General features: G+C 37.0%; 1 protein-coding gene across 1 annotated transcript in view; it reads left to right on the top strand.

The window, feature by feature from the left end:
- The window catches only part of PDE11A (phosphodiesterase 11A), a 457,660-nt gene that overhangs the window by 356,758 nt on the left and 83,312 nt on the right, over window positions 1-17,590 (top strand). The window contains exon 13 of the mRNA XM_037848985.1: window positions 15,756-15,865. Coding sequence (XP_037704913.1) covers window positions 15,756-15,865 — 110 coding nt within the window. The remainder of the gene's footprint in view (window positions 1-15,755; window positions 15,866-17,590) is intronic.

The following is a 17,590-nucleotide window of genomic DNA, read 5'->3' as shown; positions in this document are numbered from 1 at the left end:
CACATATACACATTAAAATTTATGGTAGAGCTGGCAGCGTGGCTCTGGTGGGGAATTGCAGTTAAACACTAATAATATCCACGTATCACAGCAAACACATTGACACCCCCTGACATTTACTGGGGGGCTTCTTAAATCTTAAATGTGGGTGTAGCATGTTTAATTCCATATTTGTGTTGTCAGCAAGGTTATTTTCAGAGATAAGTTAAGCCATTTTATTGATAATTCAAACCAGAAAGCAGAAGGGATGTTTAGGGAACAAAAATCCACTCTATTCACCGGCTTAAGGATAATGCGCTTCTTCAGGAAGAAGATCTTAGAAGCGAAACTAGAACTTTTTTTCCCCCAAGGACAGAACCGATCGGGTTTTAAATAAAATATTTTTATTCAACAACCAGAAATCTAATTCCTTTGTAGACTGTAACTTTGGAAGTACAAAGAAATCTAGATATTTTGTTTTGTAACAAACTGACTATAATAATAAAGTATAAAAATAATCGAATTTATAATCATCAAACATCATTTTTACATTTAAATTGATGTTAAAATAAAAAATACTGCATTTTATTATTAGTATAAGTGATCTATTTATATTTACTTCAAAATAAATGGCAGCATTATCATAATAATACGATAAAATCTGCATGTTAGGAAGACCAATTCTTTAATCTTCATGTAGGTATATCACAGTTTCCCATGTAACTTAAAAGGTGGCAATTTTTTTAATTTAGGAAAGGAGTGATTTTTTAAATGTCTTTGCAGAATTTCAGCACCAGGCACTATAAATTAACTTTGGAGCTAATCAATTTGAATACTATGTTTAAATTGCATTTAAGACTCCTGCCTTTTAATCACTTAAGGTTTCTGTTTTTATTCTCCTTGGCTAAGTCTGAGAGCCCCAATTAGCACTCCATGCTTCTAGCTGACATTCCCTTTATCCACGTTTATTTTATAAAAGAACAAAGTCAAAGCCACACATAATTAAGAACCTGGTGTATTAATAACCAAACATACAATTGGGCAGAGGGATAATCCAATCCATTTCCTCACATAGGAGAGTAACCTCCATAACTCACTTTAAGCTCTGCCACTGGTGAGTTATGGGTCATTCCCTTTCTAGTGAAAATAAATTCTCCTGCACCATCAGCCATAGCTGGGTATTTTTCTTAGGACATGTAAATTGTAAAAGTGTTAACATAATCATGTCCAGCATTAGGAGGAAAGTAAGAGCTCTCGCTCATGGGCACGGGCTTGTAAGGAAACGTATGTGGTTTCAGAGCTGTGGCTGCCCAGTTACGATATAGGAATTTTGATTAAAGTGAATTTATTCTTGAGATTTTTACGGTGTTGTTAAACTGCTTAATCTGTCGCTTTGTGTTTTATGACACCAGCCGAATCCTTCAGGTCAGGGAGACCCAGCAGAAGAGCCACAGCCATTTACCACAGCCTCCATTTTGCACGGTCTGTGACTTAGTAGTGAGTGGCACTTTCCTGGGACTGAAACCTGACTCCTAAGTGGGTCAAGTTGGGAGCTTTAAATTTAAAAAAAAAAAAAAAAAAAAAAAAAAAAAAAAAAAAAAAATATGGACCTCATGTTTCATTCTGGCTCAGTGATGACTAATAAAATTTGGGGTTAGCTTTGAAGGGGCTTCGTATTCTTGGAATTCTTCTACGTAGCCTTGGGTGGTACTTTGAGAGGAGATCCGTCTTTCTGCGCAATGAATGTTCACCAAGTGATCTGCTTCATTTTCTGGGCTCACAAACCACATGTTATATTCAGTTTGCTAGTAATTTATCTGGAATAGAATATTAACCAAGTTTATAAACACAAACAAAATATGCTGTCCCCATCCTCAAAAAAACAACAAAAAGCACATACATTCTTAGTGTTGAAAAGCTAAGTCCTTAAGAATCTGATATTCAAGTGTACTCAACTATCCATCCATGCCCAGCCCAGAAATTTTTTTTTCTTTTTTAACATGTAGTATGTATGCTACATCCATATAGCTATGTTTATTGCATTCTCTAAATTGAAGCATAAACCTCAAATTTCTTAAGTCTTATTAAGGAATTTAAGCTGAAATTTTTCTGATGCCATTTGAATATCTTTTTTGAACATTTTATCAAAACATGAGGGTAGAAATGTAAAGACTGGCTTTTGTTTGATCACATCAGGACTTCTGGAAAATGAATAAAGACTGTTGATGGATCCCAGAAGTTTGCTTTGAAATACTCTACAAAACAGTGCCTGAGAGGAAATAGATGAAATATAACTGGCAAAATGTGGATTCCTGTTGAAGCTAGACGATGAATATATGTGGGGTTTTTCTATAGTATTCTCTATACTTTTTGTTTTAACTTTCCAAAATAAAGCATTATTTACAAATTATGGTGGCAAATAGGTTTAAAATGGCCTTGTGGTGATTAAAAATAAATAGAAAAAAATCACATACAATCAATCCAAAAATTTTAAATGCATGCATCAGACATTTACTAACACACATACAATTGTACCAGGCAGACCATTAAGTTTTGTTGCCTAGCCTTTCGTAGACTCGCATGTTCAATCATTTACAATATTTTTTTAAATTGAGAGTCAACATATGTCCAAAACATGACTTACATTTTCCGATTCAATAAGTGCCTTTAGAAACTCCTGGTTGTAAAAGAATATGATTTAAGTGTAAACTGTAAGATCTTTCCAATTCTGAAATTACTAAGGAGAAGACTATTTAGACTGAAATCAGTATTTAATTAATGCCAAATCAATATTTGATTACATTCATCTTGAGAAGAAAGAGAAGCAAATTCAATCAAAACTGTCACACTCCCTTGGACATTTAAACAAACCACAGGTGGTCTGTGTTGTATTGTGTGCTCTGGTGAGTGAGACATGTAAACATGTCAGTGCAGGATGGTGATCCCCTAACAGCTGGAAAGGTTAGGTTCTCCGGACCTCAAAATGGGGCTGAAGTGCCCCTTTGTCAGTTCAACAGATCCAAATATTGGCAGATAAAAGTTACTGTGAATGCCGAGGACATATGAACATCAAATTTAGGTTTTTTTCTCCAATAGAGGATTATTGTTGAATACCTGTTCCTCTCCCCCCTATGCTTTCATCACATATTATATCTTGTTGGCAAAAACAGGAGCCTTTTAAAAAAATAAGGTAGGATGGCAGTAAATAGTATAAATCTACTCGTAAGCCCTCCTGGTAAGCAACTGAAATTTGCTTCCACCCTAAGGCCTGAGAAATCCTCTACTTAAAATAATTGCTTTGAAACATATTGAATAGTTTCATACCCATCAACCTACCCTTGGGATTTATATGTTGAGAGGCTGCCATTCCATCTTGAAGCAAACAAGATATAGACCCAAATGGAAGCATCTGTGCATGTGGAGCCCAAACATGTGCTGTAACAATTCTCTTGCCACCTTGGCTGAGATGTGTGATGAATTGAGGGGTGATTGAAGGTATCCTTCTCATAGAACCATCAGTCCCTTTTAAGAGAGCTAAGTTTCACAGATAGATTCCGAAATTAAGAAATGCCAGAAATTAAATGCTTCTATAAATACTGCCTTTCAGTTATAAGCTCTTTGGCCTTGCCAGACAGAACCGAAGAATGTAAGACCTCCAAATTCAAGCCATCTATTTATCAATTGAGGCATGACACAGATTAGGGATGTGATGTGCAGATTTTTCTAGAAGAGGCAGTTCATTGAGAAACCATGTGTATTAGTCAGGGTTCTCCAGAGAAACAGAACCAGCAGTATATAGGAATTGCCTTACAGAAGTGTGGGGAGTGGCAAGTCCAAATTCCATAGAGAAGGCTGCAAGTTGGAAACTCCAAAGGTGACAATGAATTCCCAAGAAGAAGCTAACTGACTGAAGTAGTGATAGAAATTATTCTTTCTGACTGCTGAAATCCTCAGTTCTCCCTGTAAGGCCTTCCAACCCATGGGATAAGGAATCTCCTCTAACTGCTGAAGGCAAACTCCTTTGTTGATTGTAGAGGTGACCAGCCATAGATGCAATCAAGAGACCAATAATTTAAGTCCGTCTATGAAATACTCTCACAGTTACAATTAGGCCAGTGCTTGCTTGACCAAACAACTGGACACCATAACCTAAGCAAGTTGACACATGAAATTAACCATCATACCATGTCTTTCAAAATACCTTGGAATAGTGTGAGCAGTACCCTTTGTTCTTTTTGTGCAGAAGAGGGAGAAAGATGAGGTGAAGAAGACTCTACAAAAACCGTCATGCTCTTCCTCAACCTTAGCCAATCCAGAGGGCTCGGCTGCAATGCCAGTTCTCAGAATCCACGGCAGAGAATTCTGAGCCATACAACTGAGGTTTGGGATTTCTGTGGCCATTGGGAATTTCCAGTACCTCACTGGTTTCACTCCCTCTTGGTTTGCCATCTGCCAGATCTCAGAATCAACAGCATGAACTTATCAGGAATCTCTTGTCATTCAGTACCTTGGATTCCTGTACCACAGCTGCATACAAAATAAGGGGCATGCAGTCCCCAATGGGCTTTCTTAAGAAACCAAGGAGCAGCATCAAGCCCTTTTACTGTGACTTTCTTTCACAAAGCGCAACCAATGTTGTCTCGGTTTCTAACCAGAAAAGGGCGCTGGTTTGTGCTGTTCTGGCTGGTACAAGGTGTGACTGTACTACACGTGCAGCAAAGACCAGGATCACGCCTGTCCTCTTCATTGTGCTGTCCCTAGCGCCTAGAACACAGTAAATGCTTGATAAATAAATATTTGTTGAATGAATCAGAAAACGAATGGACACTTTTCAGGATGTCAATATTGTATTCCAAGCTAGAACAGTTTGATGAAGTGTGGGTTCATTCTTAAAATAAAAAAAAGAATTTATACACACATATATACACATATATTATATACTAATGCTCTCTATAGAAAATGGAACACGCACAAAATTTTAATCACCTGTAATCCCACTACTGGTAACCTTTTTATGTACATCCTTCCAGTCTTTTTGCTATGTATATATTCATGTATTTTCTAAAGTTGGGATACTACATATATACTATTGTATCTTTCTTTTCTGGCTAAACCTTAATTGTAAAGCACTGTTTCTTATTTGCTACATCTTGATGGCCAGAGCCATGTTTAGACTCAAAATGTCCAGTGGCCGTGCAATATCAACCTTTTACTGTTCAAGAAAAATGCTCTCCATAGAACAAAGCACACATCAATTGAATTTCAAAGCCTTTTCTATTATCACAGATGTTTAATAGCTGCCAACCATATACCCTGATTGTTGAAACTATATAGCACAGTGAATAACAACACAGTTCAGGAACCAGGTTGTCTGGTCTCAAATGCATTTCTATTACATTCTGTCTATGTAATCTGGTGCCTCAGTATGTCCATCTATAAAACAGGGAAGATAAGAACACTATTTATCTTAGAGGGTTCTTGTGAGCTGATGCATTTGAAGTACTTAGAATAGTGCCTGGCATAACTAAGTGCTATGAACATACTAACTATTGTTAGAATTATCCCAAGCCTCTCTTCTCAGATAGCTTGATACACAATAGGTGTTTAATGAATGAATCTTCTGTAACACCATCTAGTTTTACTTTTATGGCTAATTGTTTTTATACCTTTTTAGCATCAACAGAGCCACAAAACAAAAGTCATTTTTCTGTGGCCATGGCATTTTTCTGCTCACTAGAATTACACAAGACCAGCTTTGAAATGAGGTACATCCTAGCTGGTTTAACTTTTATGTTGGGTAATGACAGGAAATTACTGGGTAGTCTAGGGGACCCTTTGAATCAATCTTAACTGGCTTTGGTCTTTTGGAGTTCCATTTATTATATGCTGCAGTGGCTAGGGGTGCACCTGCTCAGAGGGCAGTCACAAGTTATCTGTGGAAAGGGCAAGGTGGGAGTCAGGTCTAGATGTCTTCACCATCTCTTTGTTTAGATATATTGTATTCACTACTTTACGTTTTTTATATGGACCATGAAGTAATACAGGTGAGAAGGTAGAGTAGAATAAAAGTTAACAAAACTGATGATTATTGGATCGAGAGTAAAAAAGACAATTTCATTTGAAAATCAGTTAAAAATAAAGAATGGAATAAATACATTAAAATACATGTCCTGCTGCCTCTCTATTCTCTTTTGAAAGTATATTGTCTTCAGCAAGCAGACAGATTTTTCTACTCCATGTGGGTATAAATGTGAGTGTGAATGAATAGGAGTAGAAGGAAGATGGATGAGGTGGAGAGGGGCAAATGGACATTTAGTTACAGGTGGGCACTTCTCAAGCCTGACAATTTTCAGAAACCATTTACCAGGCAGCTGTAAATCACAGTCAAGAGATAGGTGCTGCTTCAGTAACTCAGGTATCACAGTCAAGGGAGGTAAATATGTTTTGTGTGACTTTATGTGTGCTCTACTTCAGGGACCCCTTTACTCTGAAGATCCAAACATAGGCTCCAGCATCTTTGAACACCATAATATTATAGAAAAATTTCTGAGAAGAGGATCCTTGGCTTTCATTAAATTCCCAGCAGTATCCGTGATGTCAAGAGTTTAAGGGCCAGATGCTAGATTTCTGGGCGGGAGGGGGTAGGTAAGAAGAAGGTGGCTATGTAGAACATTATAGCAAAATGTGTTCTGATAGCTTAACCGATGGGTTAAAAATGATTTGAAATTTTAATCTTGAATCTATTAGATTATTATTAAGTGCTAATTGCACTTCTGATTGAAGTGCCTTATTTTAGCATTACCCATCCCTGTTCTTGCTGTTCTCATTCAGCAGCTAGCTCCAGTCAATAGCACTTTCACAGGCAAAATCTCTCTAAATCTCCGTGCAGTTTCATTGTTGTTTACAACACTTATTTCCACAGTATCACACACAATTATTTCACCTTTGATAGACTTTTAGAACATGCTTAGTATAAGCAAGATCCAACCCAACGAAACTGACTAACAGTTTCCAGATAGCAGATAAAGACATTTATACCCCATTCTCATTCACAATCACCCCCAAATAACAAGGAGAACAAGAAATGAAAATAAATTCCACCTTTCATGGAACCATAATATATGAAGGCAGAAAATGGAGGAGGAATGTTTTATACTTGGCAGAGAAGAGGGAAGTCCAACCCAAATGCCTTCAGAGGTAACAGGATACACATAGAGCAAGGGGTACTCATGAGAAACAGTGCCCCAGAACCTATCAAGGCTTAGAAGCTGGAGACATCAGATACCACAAAATGGGGGTGAGGTAGGATGAAGGGTAATGAAAAAAAGAGCGAGTGCCATGTTCTCTTCCCCTACCTATGCAGGAAAACAGAGCATTTTCTGGAGATACGGAAACCCAGACTTGGGGGCATGAGCAAAATAAAAAGTTAGAATGGAGGTATGAACTTAAAATAAGAGGATTAAGTTAAAAGTGTTTGTGCTCAAAGGTGGGAATCTACAACTTTCTCAGAATGACAGCATTCATTATTACGTCATCTCCAGGCAACAGATAAGACAGACCAGAGAAAATGATTTTAGATGCTAACATTTAGGAATCTCCAGCAAAAGACCAGTGGGCCACCTGACCACTGTGTTGAAGGGCTCAGCCATCTACAGGCACCACCCACACCCACTGGTGCACAGGGAGCTATACTTCCTTCTTTTTTTCTTTTAATTAGAGAATTTGTGGGTTTACAGATAAATCATGCATAAAATACCAGGGTTCCCATAAACCACCCTATTATTAACATTTTGCATCAGTGTGGTACATTTGTTACAACTGATGAAAGCACATTTTTATGATGGTAACATTAACTATAGTCCATGGTTTAACTTAGGGTTCACTATTTGTGCCATGCAGTTCCATGGATTTTTTTAAAAAAATTATTCTAATGCAATATATACAACTTAAAACTTCCCCCTTTTAACTACATTCAAATGTATAATTCAATGCTGTTAATTATGTTTGCAATGTTGTGCTTCCAGCACCATCATCCATTAGCAAAACTTTTCCGTTGTCCCCAATTGAAACTCCATACATTTTAAACTTAACTCCTTATTCTCTATCTCCACCCTGTCCCCTGGTAATCTATAGTCTAGATTCTGACTCTATGAATTTTTTTAGTCATCATTTTTAGATATCTTATTAATTTCTTCTTTAACTGTTCTATTGAAGTATAATGCACCTGAAGAATAAAATGAATAATTCTTAAGTGCCTAGGGGAGTATTTTACAAATGTACAATCAATTCCTCAAAGAACCATTATTCTAATGTCTATCACCAGACACTAATTCTTCCCATTTGTAACCTTAATATAAATAAGCATCAATTTTTAAGTTGAAATCTGCTCTTCGTACTCATCCACTGAGAAATGAAAAATTATGCTGGTGTCATTGAGAACCAGGATTTGGGCATGGGAGAAAAGAGCTAAAAATATAAGACTGACCAAGTTAAAAAAAAAAAAAACAAAAAAACAAAAAAACCTTTGTAGTCTTCTATTTGAATTGGAAATATTGTTATGAACTCATGAAGTAGTTTATTTAAAAGTAAAATTTCCTAACATTATCCTCTGAAAAGGCGTACAAATAAAACGTAACTCAATAGCAATGACACCCTTAGTGTTCAGATTATGTCTCGAAATACCATTTCCATCTAAAGGAACCAGAACTCCTTGGAGAAACAGCTAAATCCAGATCTGGGGACAAAAAGCTCAGTTAGCCTGGAACATCTTGTCTATCAGTCTATTAGGATATCATCATAAATAATAAAAAGATGATAGATAGATAGATACATACATACATACATACATACATACAACTCAGGAGCTGTATACTAATTTTCCATCATCCTATCGTTGTTTTGATTTGCATTTCCCTAACAGCTAATGATATTGAACATCTTTTCATGTGCTTTTTGGTTATTTGAATATCTTCTTCGGAGAAATACCTTTTCAAGATTTTTGCCTTTTTAAATTGGGTTGTTTGTCTTTTTGTTGTTGAGTTGAAGGATTTCTTTATATATTCTAGATATTAAACCCTTATCAGATATGTGGTTTCAAATAGCTTCTCCCGTTGTGTAGGATTTATTTTCATGGTAAAGCCCTTTAATGCACAAATTTTTAATTTTGATGCAGTCTCATTAATATATTTTTTCTTTTGTTGCTTGTGCTTTGCGTGTAAAGTCTAAGAAACCATTGCCTAACACAATGTCCTGAAGATGCTTCCCTGTTTTCTTCTAGGAGTTTTATTTTCTGGCTCTTACATTTAGGTCTTTGATCCATTTTGAGACAATTTTTGTACATAGTGTGAGGTAGAGATCCACATTCATTCTATTGCATATGAAGATCCTGTTTTCCCAGCACCATTTGTTGAAGAGTCTGTTCTTTCCCAATTGAGAGCTCTTTGCCCCCTTGTCAAAAATTCGTTGACCATAAATGTGAGGGTTGGTTTCTGAACTCTCAGTTTGATTTCATTGGTCTATATGTCTGTCCTTGTGCCAGTAGTATGCTGTTTTGATTACTGTGGTTTTGTAATATGTTGTAAGATCAGGAAGTGTGAGTCCTCCAACTTTGTTCTTCTTTCTCAAGATGGCTTTGGCTATTCGGGGCCCCTTACCATTCCATATAAATTTGATGATTGGCTTTTCCATTTCTGCAAAGAAAGCTGTTGAAATTTTGATTGGGATTTCATAGAATCTGTATATCACTTTGGGTAGAATTGACATCTTAGTACTATTTAGCCTTCTAATCCATGAATGTTGTTCCATTTACTTAGATCTTCTTTGATTTCTTTTAGCAATATGTACAAGTCCTTTACATCCTTGGTTAGATTTATTCCTAAATATTTGATTCTTTTAGTTGCTATTGTAAATGGAATTTTTTTCTTGATTTCTTCTTACTATTGTTATAACTAATGTATAGAAACACTACTGACTTTTGGATGTTAATCTTGTACCTGCCACTTTGCTGTATTCATTTATTAGCTCTAGAAGCTTCATTGTGGATTTTTCAGGATTTTCTGTACATAGGATCATGTAATCTGCAAAAAGGGAAAATTTTCCTTCTTCCTTTCCAATTTGGATTGCTTTTTAATTCTTTTTCTTGCCTAATTGCTCTAGCTAGAACTTCCAATACAATGTCAAATAACAGGGGTGACCATGTGCAACCTTATCTTGTTACTGATCTTAGGGGAAAAGCTTTCAGTGTTTCACTAATAAGTATGACGTTAGCTATGAGTTTTTCATATATGCCCTTTATCATATTGAGGAATTCTCCCTCTATTCTTAGTTATCTTAGTATTTTTATCAAGAAGGGGTGCTGGGTTTTGTCAAATCCATTTTCTGTGTTGAGATGACCATGTGCTTTTCTCCTTTGTTCTATTAATGTGGTGTATTATATTAATTGATTTTCTTATGTTGAACCACCCTTGTACTCCTGGGATAAATCCCACTTGATCATGGGGTACAATTTTAATGTGATGTTGGACTCAGTTTGCTAGTATTTTCTCAAGGATTTTTGCATCTATATATATGAGAGATATTTGCCTGTATTTTCTTTACTTGTGGTATCTTTATCCAGCTTTGGTATGAGAGTGGATGTTGTCCTCATTGAATGAGGTAGGGAGTATTCCCTCCTCTTCAAGTTTTTGGAAGAGTTTGAGCAGAATTGGTTTTACTTCTTGGTATGTTTGGTAAAATTCCCCTGTGAAGCCATCTGCTCCTATATTTTCCTTTATCGGGAAGTTTTTGAGTATTGATTCATCTCTTTTCTAGTTATTGATTCGTTGAGATTCTCTATTTCTTCTTGAGTCAGTGTAGACAGTTTGTTTCTAGGAATTTGTCCATTTCATCTAGGTTATCTAATTTGTTGGCATAGTGTTGTTCATAGTATCCTCATATAGTCCTTTTTATTTCAGTGAGGTCAATAGTAATGTCCCCCTTTTCATTCCTGATTTTAGTCATTTGTGCCTTCTCTCTCTCTCTCTTTTTTTTTTTCTTTATCAGTCTAGCTAAAAGCTTGTCAATTTTATTGATATTTTAAAAGAACCAATTTTTGTTTTTGTGGATTCTCTTTATTGTTCTTTTATTCTATATTTCATTTGTTGCCTCTCTAATCTTTCTATTTTCTTCCCTCTGATTGCTTTGGGTATAGTTTGCTCTTCTTTTTCTAGTTCTTTCAGTTTTGAGGTTAGGTCTCTGATTTGAAAGCTTTCTTCTTTTTAATGTAAGCATTTAGAGCTTTAAATTTCTCTCTCAGTACTGCCTTTGCTACATCCCATAATTTTTTATACATTTTCAGTCACCTCAAGATATTTCCTAATTTCCCTTTTGATTTCCTCTTTAACCCATTGGTTGTTTAAGAGCATGTTGTTTAATTTCCAGATATTTAAGAATTTTCCATTTCTCCCTTTTTACTGATTTCTAGCTTCATTCCATTGTGGTAGGAGAAGATACATTGTATGATTTCAATATTTTTTTAATTTATTGAGACTTGTTTTGTGACCTAACATATGGTCTATCCTAGAGAATGATCCATGGGCATCAAGAAGAATGTGTATTCTCTTGTTGGATGAGGTGTTCTACATATATGTCTGTTAAGTCTCCTAGGTTTAGAGTATTGTTCAAATCTTCTATTTCCTTATTTATGTTTTGTCTAGATGTTCTATCCATTCTTGAAAGTGGTGTATTAAAGTCTCCTACTATTAATGTAAAACCATCTATTTCTTCCTTCAATTCATCAGTATTTGCTTCATATAGTTTGGGACTTTGCTGTTAGGTGCAAATATATTTATAATTGTTACTTCTTGTTGTATTGACCCCTTTATCAGTATATAATCACCATTTTTTTCCTTCATAACTGTTTTTGACTTAAAGTCTGTTAGTATACCTACTCCAGCTCTCTTTTGGTTATTAATTGCATGGTATATATTTTTTGCATCCTTTCACTTTCAACTGACTTATGTCTTCGAATTTAGGGTGAATCTCTTGTAAACAGCATATAATTGGGTCATGCTTTTTTATCCATTCTGCCATTCTCTGTCTTTTGACTGGAGAGTTTAATCCCTTTACACTTAAGGTAACTACTCATAATGCAGGACTTTCTTCTGCCATTTTGCTATTTAGTCTTTGCAGGTCTTATACATTTTTTTGTTCCTCAGTGCTTCTCTTAATGCCTACTTGCATTAAAAAATTGATATTTTATATTGTACCATATTGAGTGTCTTATCATTTCTTTCTGGATATATTTTTCATATATTTTCCTTGTGGTTACCATGGAGTTAAAATTTAACGTCCTAAATATATAACAATCATATTTTACTTGGAACCATCTTGACTTCAATAGCATATGCATGCCCTATTCCTACACCCTTTTGTACTCCAACATTTTGTACTTGTTACAAATTTTATCTTTGTGCATTCTATGTCCAAAACCATATATTTATCATTAATTTTTATGTATTTGCATTTTAGCACCTGTAGGAAGTAAGAAATCGAGTAACATATCAAAACATACAATAGTACTGATGTTTATAATTACCCAAATGGTTACCTTTATCATAGGTAAATGGTTACCTTTATTTCTTTATGCTGCTTTGAACCACTGTCTAGTGTCCTCTCCTTTCTCTCTGAAGAAATCCCTTTGGCATTTCTTGTGAGTATGTCTAGTGGTAAGGAACTCTGCCAACTTTTGTTTATCTGGTAATGTCTTAATCTCTCCCTCATTTTTGAAAGAAAGTCTCACCAGATATAAAATTCTTAGTTGGCAATTGTTTTCTCTCAACACTTTTAAATATTTCAACCCACTGCCTTCTTGCCTTCATGGTTTCTACTGAGAAATCAACATTTAATCTAATTGGGACTCCCTTGTACATACACTTTGCTTTTCTCTTGCAGCTTTCGGAAATCTCTCCTTTTTATTTGCATTCAACAGTTTGGTCAGTATGGACAGGGCATAGTTTTCTTCAAATTTATCCTGTTTAGTGTTCTCTGGGCTTCTTGGATGTGCATGTTCATGTCTTTTGCTAAGTTTGGGAAGTTTTCTGTCATTATCTCTTTGAATATTCCTTCTGCCCCTGGAAAAGTAAGAAGAATAAAGTCAAGATAGCCTACGGGAAAGAAAAGATAAGAAAATAAGGAAACCAGCACAAGAAGTCTAATATCTAACCTGTTGAAGTTTCACTCAAAAAGAGTGGAAAAAATGGAGAAGAAGGAAATTATCAAAGAAAGATTACAAGATAATTGTACTGAAGAACATGAGCCTCCAGATGGGAGAGACTTGTCAAGCACAATGAATGAAAAGAAAGTCTCAAACCAAAGAATATCTTTGTAAAATTGCAGAACACCAGGGACAGAGAGAAGGTTCTGAAGAAGAGAAACTCAAGTCACATATGAAGTATTAGGAATCAGCATGATATACACTTCTCAAAACAACTTTGGAAGCTGGAAAACAACAGAGCAGGCCTTCAAAATTCTGAGTGAAAATGTTTCAACCTAGAATTGTTAGGCAAGCTAGAATAAAGACATTTTCAGTCATGCAAAATCTCAACAATAACAAAAAATTTGACTCCCTCAGTGTTAAAAAATTGACACCCTTTCTCATGAATATACTGGCAGATGTGCTCCCACAAAATGAGGGAAAAAACAAAGAAAGAGAAAGGCATGGGTTGCAGAAGATCGGGGATCAACTCAAGGAAAGGAATGAAGAAGCCCCTGGGTGGTGGTCAGGGGCATTACAGGATGGTAGCTGGGAGCAGAGAATCCAGACCAAACCTCAGGATTGAGGCAGCAGGAGGGAGTCCCCAGTTTATAATAAGAACCTGACAGTTTTGAGCCTGTTTAAAATTGTTTTGAGAGGCATTTTACAGAGTTAGATAGGGTGTGAGAAGACTTAGATGTTCAAAGAAGACTTACTCCTGGAAATGCAAGATTTTGCATAAGAAAAAACACAATTATTGGATACTAGTTGGCTCAGCAGTGAGTAATAGTTATAGAATGCTGAAAAGGAAAGCACTGAATGTGGCTACATAGGAAGTAAAGGGGAATGAAGAAAAGGTGTGGGTGAACATAAATCCTCACCTGCCATAAGATAATCAGTGTTTAGGGGCAGACTCTGGGACAAGTATGCTGGGAGTTTGCCCGTCTCTGCCACTTACTACCTGTGAGACCTTGACCATGTTACTTGACATCTCCATGACTCAGTTTGCTCAGTTCCTGCCTCCCAGGGCTGTAATGAGAATTAAATAAATGAAGTGGTTGTGAAACTCTTAGGACATAGGAGGCACAATATAAACACTTGATGAATAACCACATGCTAATAATATGTGCATACTGTATAGAAATATGGTGACAAATCCCTATCAAATTAGGTAAAAAAGAAAATGGAAAGTGGTTGCCTTTGGGAATCAGGAAAGGGGAAGAATGAGGGACAACTGTTTTTGGTTTTAAACTGTTTTAGGTAATACTTTAAGTAAAATAAAATGAACTTAGAAAAACAAGAGCTAATTCCAAATTTTAGAATAAAGGGGCACAAGCTTTGACATGGGCAGCTTCATATCCCAGACAATTTGTGAACATTTCCATCTGCTAAGCAAATGAAGTTGTATATATTGCTAAATGTAGCAGCGGACCCAAGTCAGTTTTTTAAAAATAAATTTGTCAACAAAGGAACCTATTGTCCAGTTATTCTGCAATAAAAACATAATGAATTCAAAAACAGAAAGGTTTTATTGCTCTAAGAAAAGAGTCTTGCAGATACTAGTGATCCTCACTTTGGGGGGAAAAACACACATGAAAAGTGAAGGAATTTGAATCCCACCACATCTCTGTTCCTGCCCTCTGATACAGATGTTAATAATTAATGAAATGGGAAGCTTACAAAGTAAAAGCGGGAAAGACATAAAGGCCATGGATCCAGAGAATGCACAGGCCTGCTTTCTCAGAGGTACACTTCGTCTTCTAAAAACAACTGAAAGGACCAGCAGGAACCAAAGCACCGCTGCTGCTGCTGCTAACAGAATGACATCAAACTACTTCCAAAAGAAATCACACCACTCCTATGCATTTCACAAGCAGACTACCCGACACAAACAAAAGAGAACCCAAGCAACAGCTACTTCACTTGATCCTCAATCTGGGTTGCCTAATCCTCTGCCATGTTCTGGTTTTCAAGATGTGCACTGCCTCGTTATCTGTATGATTTTTATCTGTCCACCAAGCTAATCCTGAATTAAGGTATGCACAGAAGAACTTCTAGAATGCCATCATAAAACAATTTGAGTACTTCTAAGTTGCTTCTTTTAATAAAAAAACAAAAATTTACTTTCGCCTACTTTCCTTTGGGCGGCATCTGGTGGATATAGCATTCGATTCCACATTGACACACACCCCCTTTCTCCCCTACCACTCAACGCGATGCTTGTCATTAAAGTACAGAATAAGAAAACACATTTTGCTCTGGTCATTTGCCAAACTATCACTGCATCTGTATAGTACACCCTCTTCTCTAAAAAGGCAAAAAAAAAAAAACATAGTTTGAATGTTGTCATGGTGTGGCAGTGCAGGCCCTGTGACAACGAGCTATGCAACTGACCACCCAACTTACTATCACCTATGGAGGTGGCGGTTAATCATTTCCTTAAATGATGCGGATATGAAACAGAGCTGGTTGCTACCCAGCAGACTAACATCACCCATCCTCCCTGCCCCTGCAGTGACTGTTGCCATTTTCCCCTTCTTCCCAGACTGCTGGATTTCAAGAGATCCTGACCGAAGTGGAAATTTTAGCGGTGATTGTGGGTTGCCTGTGTCACGACCTGGATCACAGGGGAACCAACAATGCCTTCCAAGCTAAGTAAGTGTTCTAATTGTTGTTATTCTAATGCGTTTGCCTTTCTGTTCAGAGCCAAAGGTGATGAGCGCTAAAGAGTAAAGCATTAATTTCTGGCATCAGAGGCCAAGGCCAAGCAGGCCTGGGCGTGCGTGTCATGGGGCCCATCCATCTTTATAATTCCCTATTCTTCTTTTAATTGCAAATTCGCCCTTCGTGTCATGCTTGTCGATTTGGTCTGTCTCTGTTGACTTCAGCCAGATAACAAAGCTCAGTAGTTAAAGGACTTATTTTTCTCCTCCCACAATATTTGCCTTCATGGTATGATAAGTTTATTGGAACTGCTACTCTCAAAATCTGGTTTTGAGACTATTAAAATAAAGGTGTTCTTAGGAAATATTATAAAAGCAAAATATCTCTTGCTTCCCCAGTAGAATGCTTCCAGGATTCTTTTGAAATTGGGTATTGTGTAAACTGCAATGAAATAAAACTACACACAGGGAGTACAGTCCCTGTTTCCACAGAGAGGTGAGAAACAAAGGAACTGCATAAATGCAGAGGATGCATAGGCAACTATTTGCCATGTGTATAGTGTGCACAGATAGAATAATCTGCCCCTAAACAAGTTGTACTAATGAAGACAACCATTGCCTGGTGGTCACACTGTGGCCAAGACCACAGGATTGATGGGTGCTGCAAATAAAACCTGAAACCAGACCTCCTGACTCTTCTGTTGGGGGTCCAGTTTTAATGTTCTTTTATTACCTGTCTGTAAACAACATTATATGGGAGTTCAAGAGGCTGGAGGAAAAAGTGTGGGGATGGAAAAGTTAGGGGCAGCTTCAACAAAGAAGTTAGAATTAAACGTTGCTGTAACCTATTTCAAAGGTCCCAGAACAGGTCCCCATCTATAATATGAGAAGCTATAGCCCACTCTATGACAGCAGGCTCCTTTTCACTCACTGCTCTTTTCCCCCAAACACCTCCCCATTGAGACTTTGTAGTCCTGGACTCTTGCATTTCTTCTAGCGGATGAATTTTTATTTTGTGTTCTCTCTGCATCCTGTCCCCCATCACCCATAGCTTCAAACCTCTCTTTGCAATAGCCTGAAATTTCCCTCCTGACTCTATTAACTTTCTGTGACGACCACTCTGCAAACACTCAGCCCTGGTGCAAAAAGTCAGTTTTTTTTGCTGCTCTACCTAGACTTTTTTAAAACCTCAGAAGAAAAATTTTATAGTTGTGAGTTTGAGACATACCAAATTTATGTTCTCCCACCTCAGCTGGGTGCTCAGTACTCGCCAACAATCTTTCTGTGTCCCTAGTCAGCTCTTTCTCCCATTGCTCTTAGCAGTTATATATGCCAAACATTCTTTCTTCCTCAACCCCCTTCTGCTCTGTCACCTCCCCACACCCCTCGGCAGATCACCTTGCCACTCATGTCACTGAGAAAATTGAGGCCGTCAATCAAGAAATCCCTCCGTTTCCTCCTCTGTCACCTACAGACTTAACTGTCTCTATCCTTTCCTTCATCACTCCTAGCTCAGTGGAAGGGCCGTCCTTCCTCTTAGCTAAGGCTAATCCCTCCACCTCTGCATGGATCCCTTCCCTGCTTCTTCCTCAGGGACCTTGTTCCATCCATCTTCCTCTCTCCTCAGTATCAACCTTCCCCTTTCTACTGGCTCTTTGCCTCCTATTAATCTGAACAATTCTCCCCTATCTTGGGAAAAAAAAAAAAAAAAAAAAAA

Source organism: Choloepus didactylus, chromosome 9, assembly GCF_015220235.1.
Source record: "Choloepus didactylus isolate mChoDid1 chromosome 9, mChoDid1.pri, whole genome shotgun sequence".
NCBI classification, from domain to species: domain Eukaryota; kingdom Metazoa; phylum Chordata; class Mammalia; order Pilosa; family Megalonychidae; genus Choloepus; species Choloepus didactylus.
This window is presented reverse-complemented; position numbering and strand designations above follow the sequence as displayed.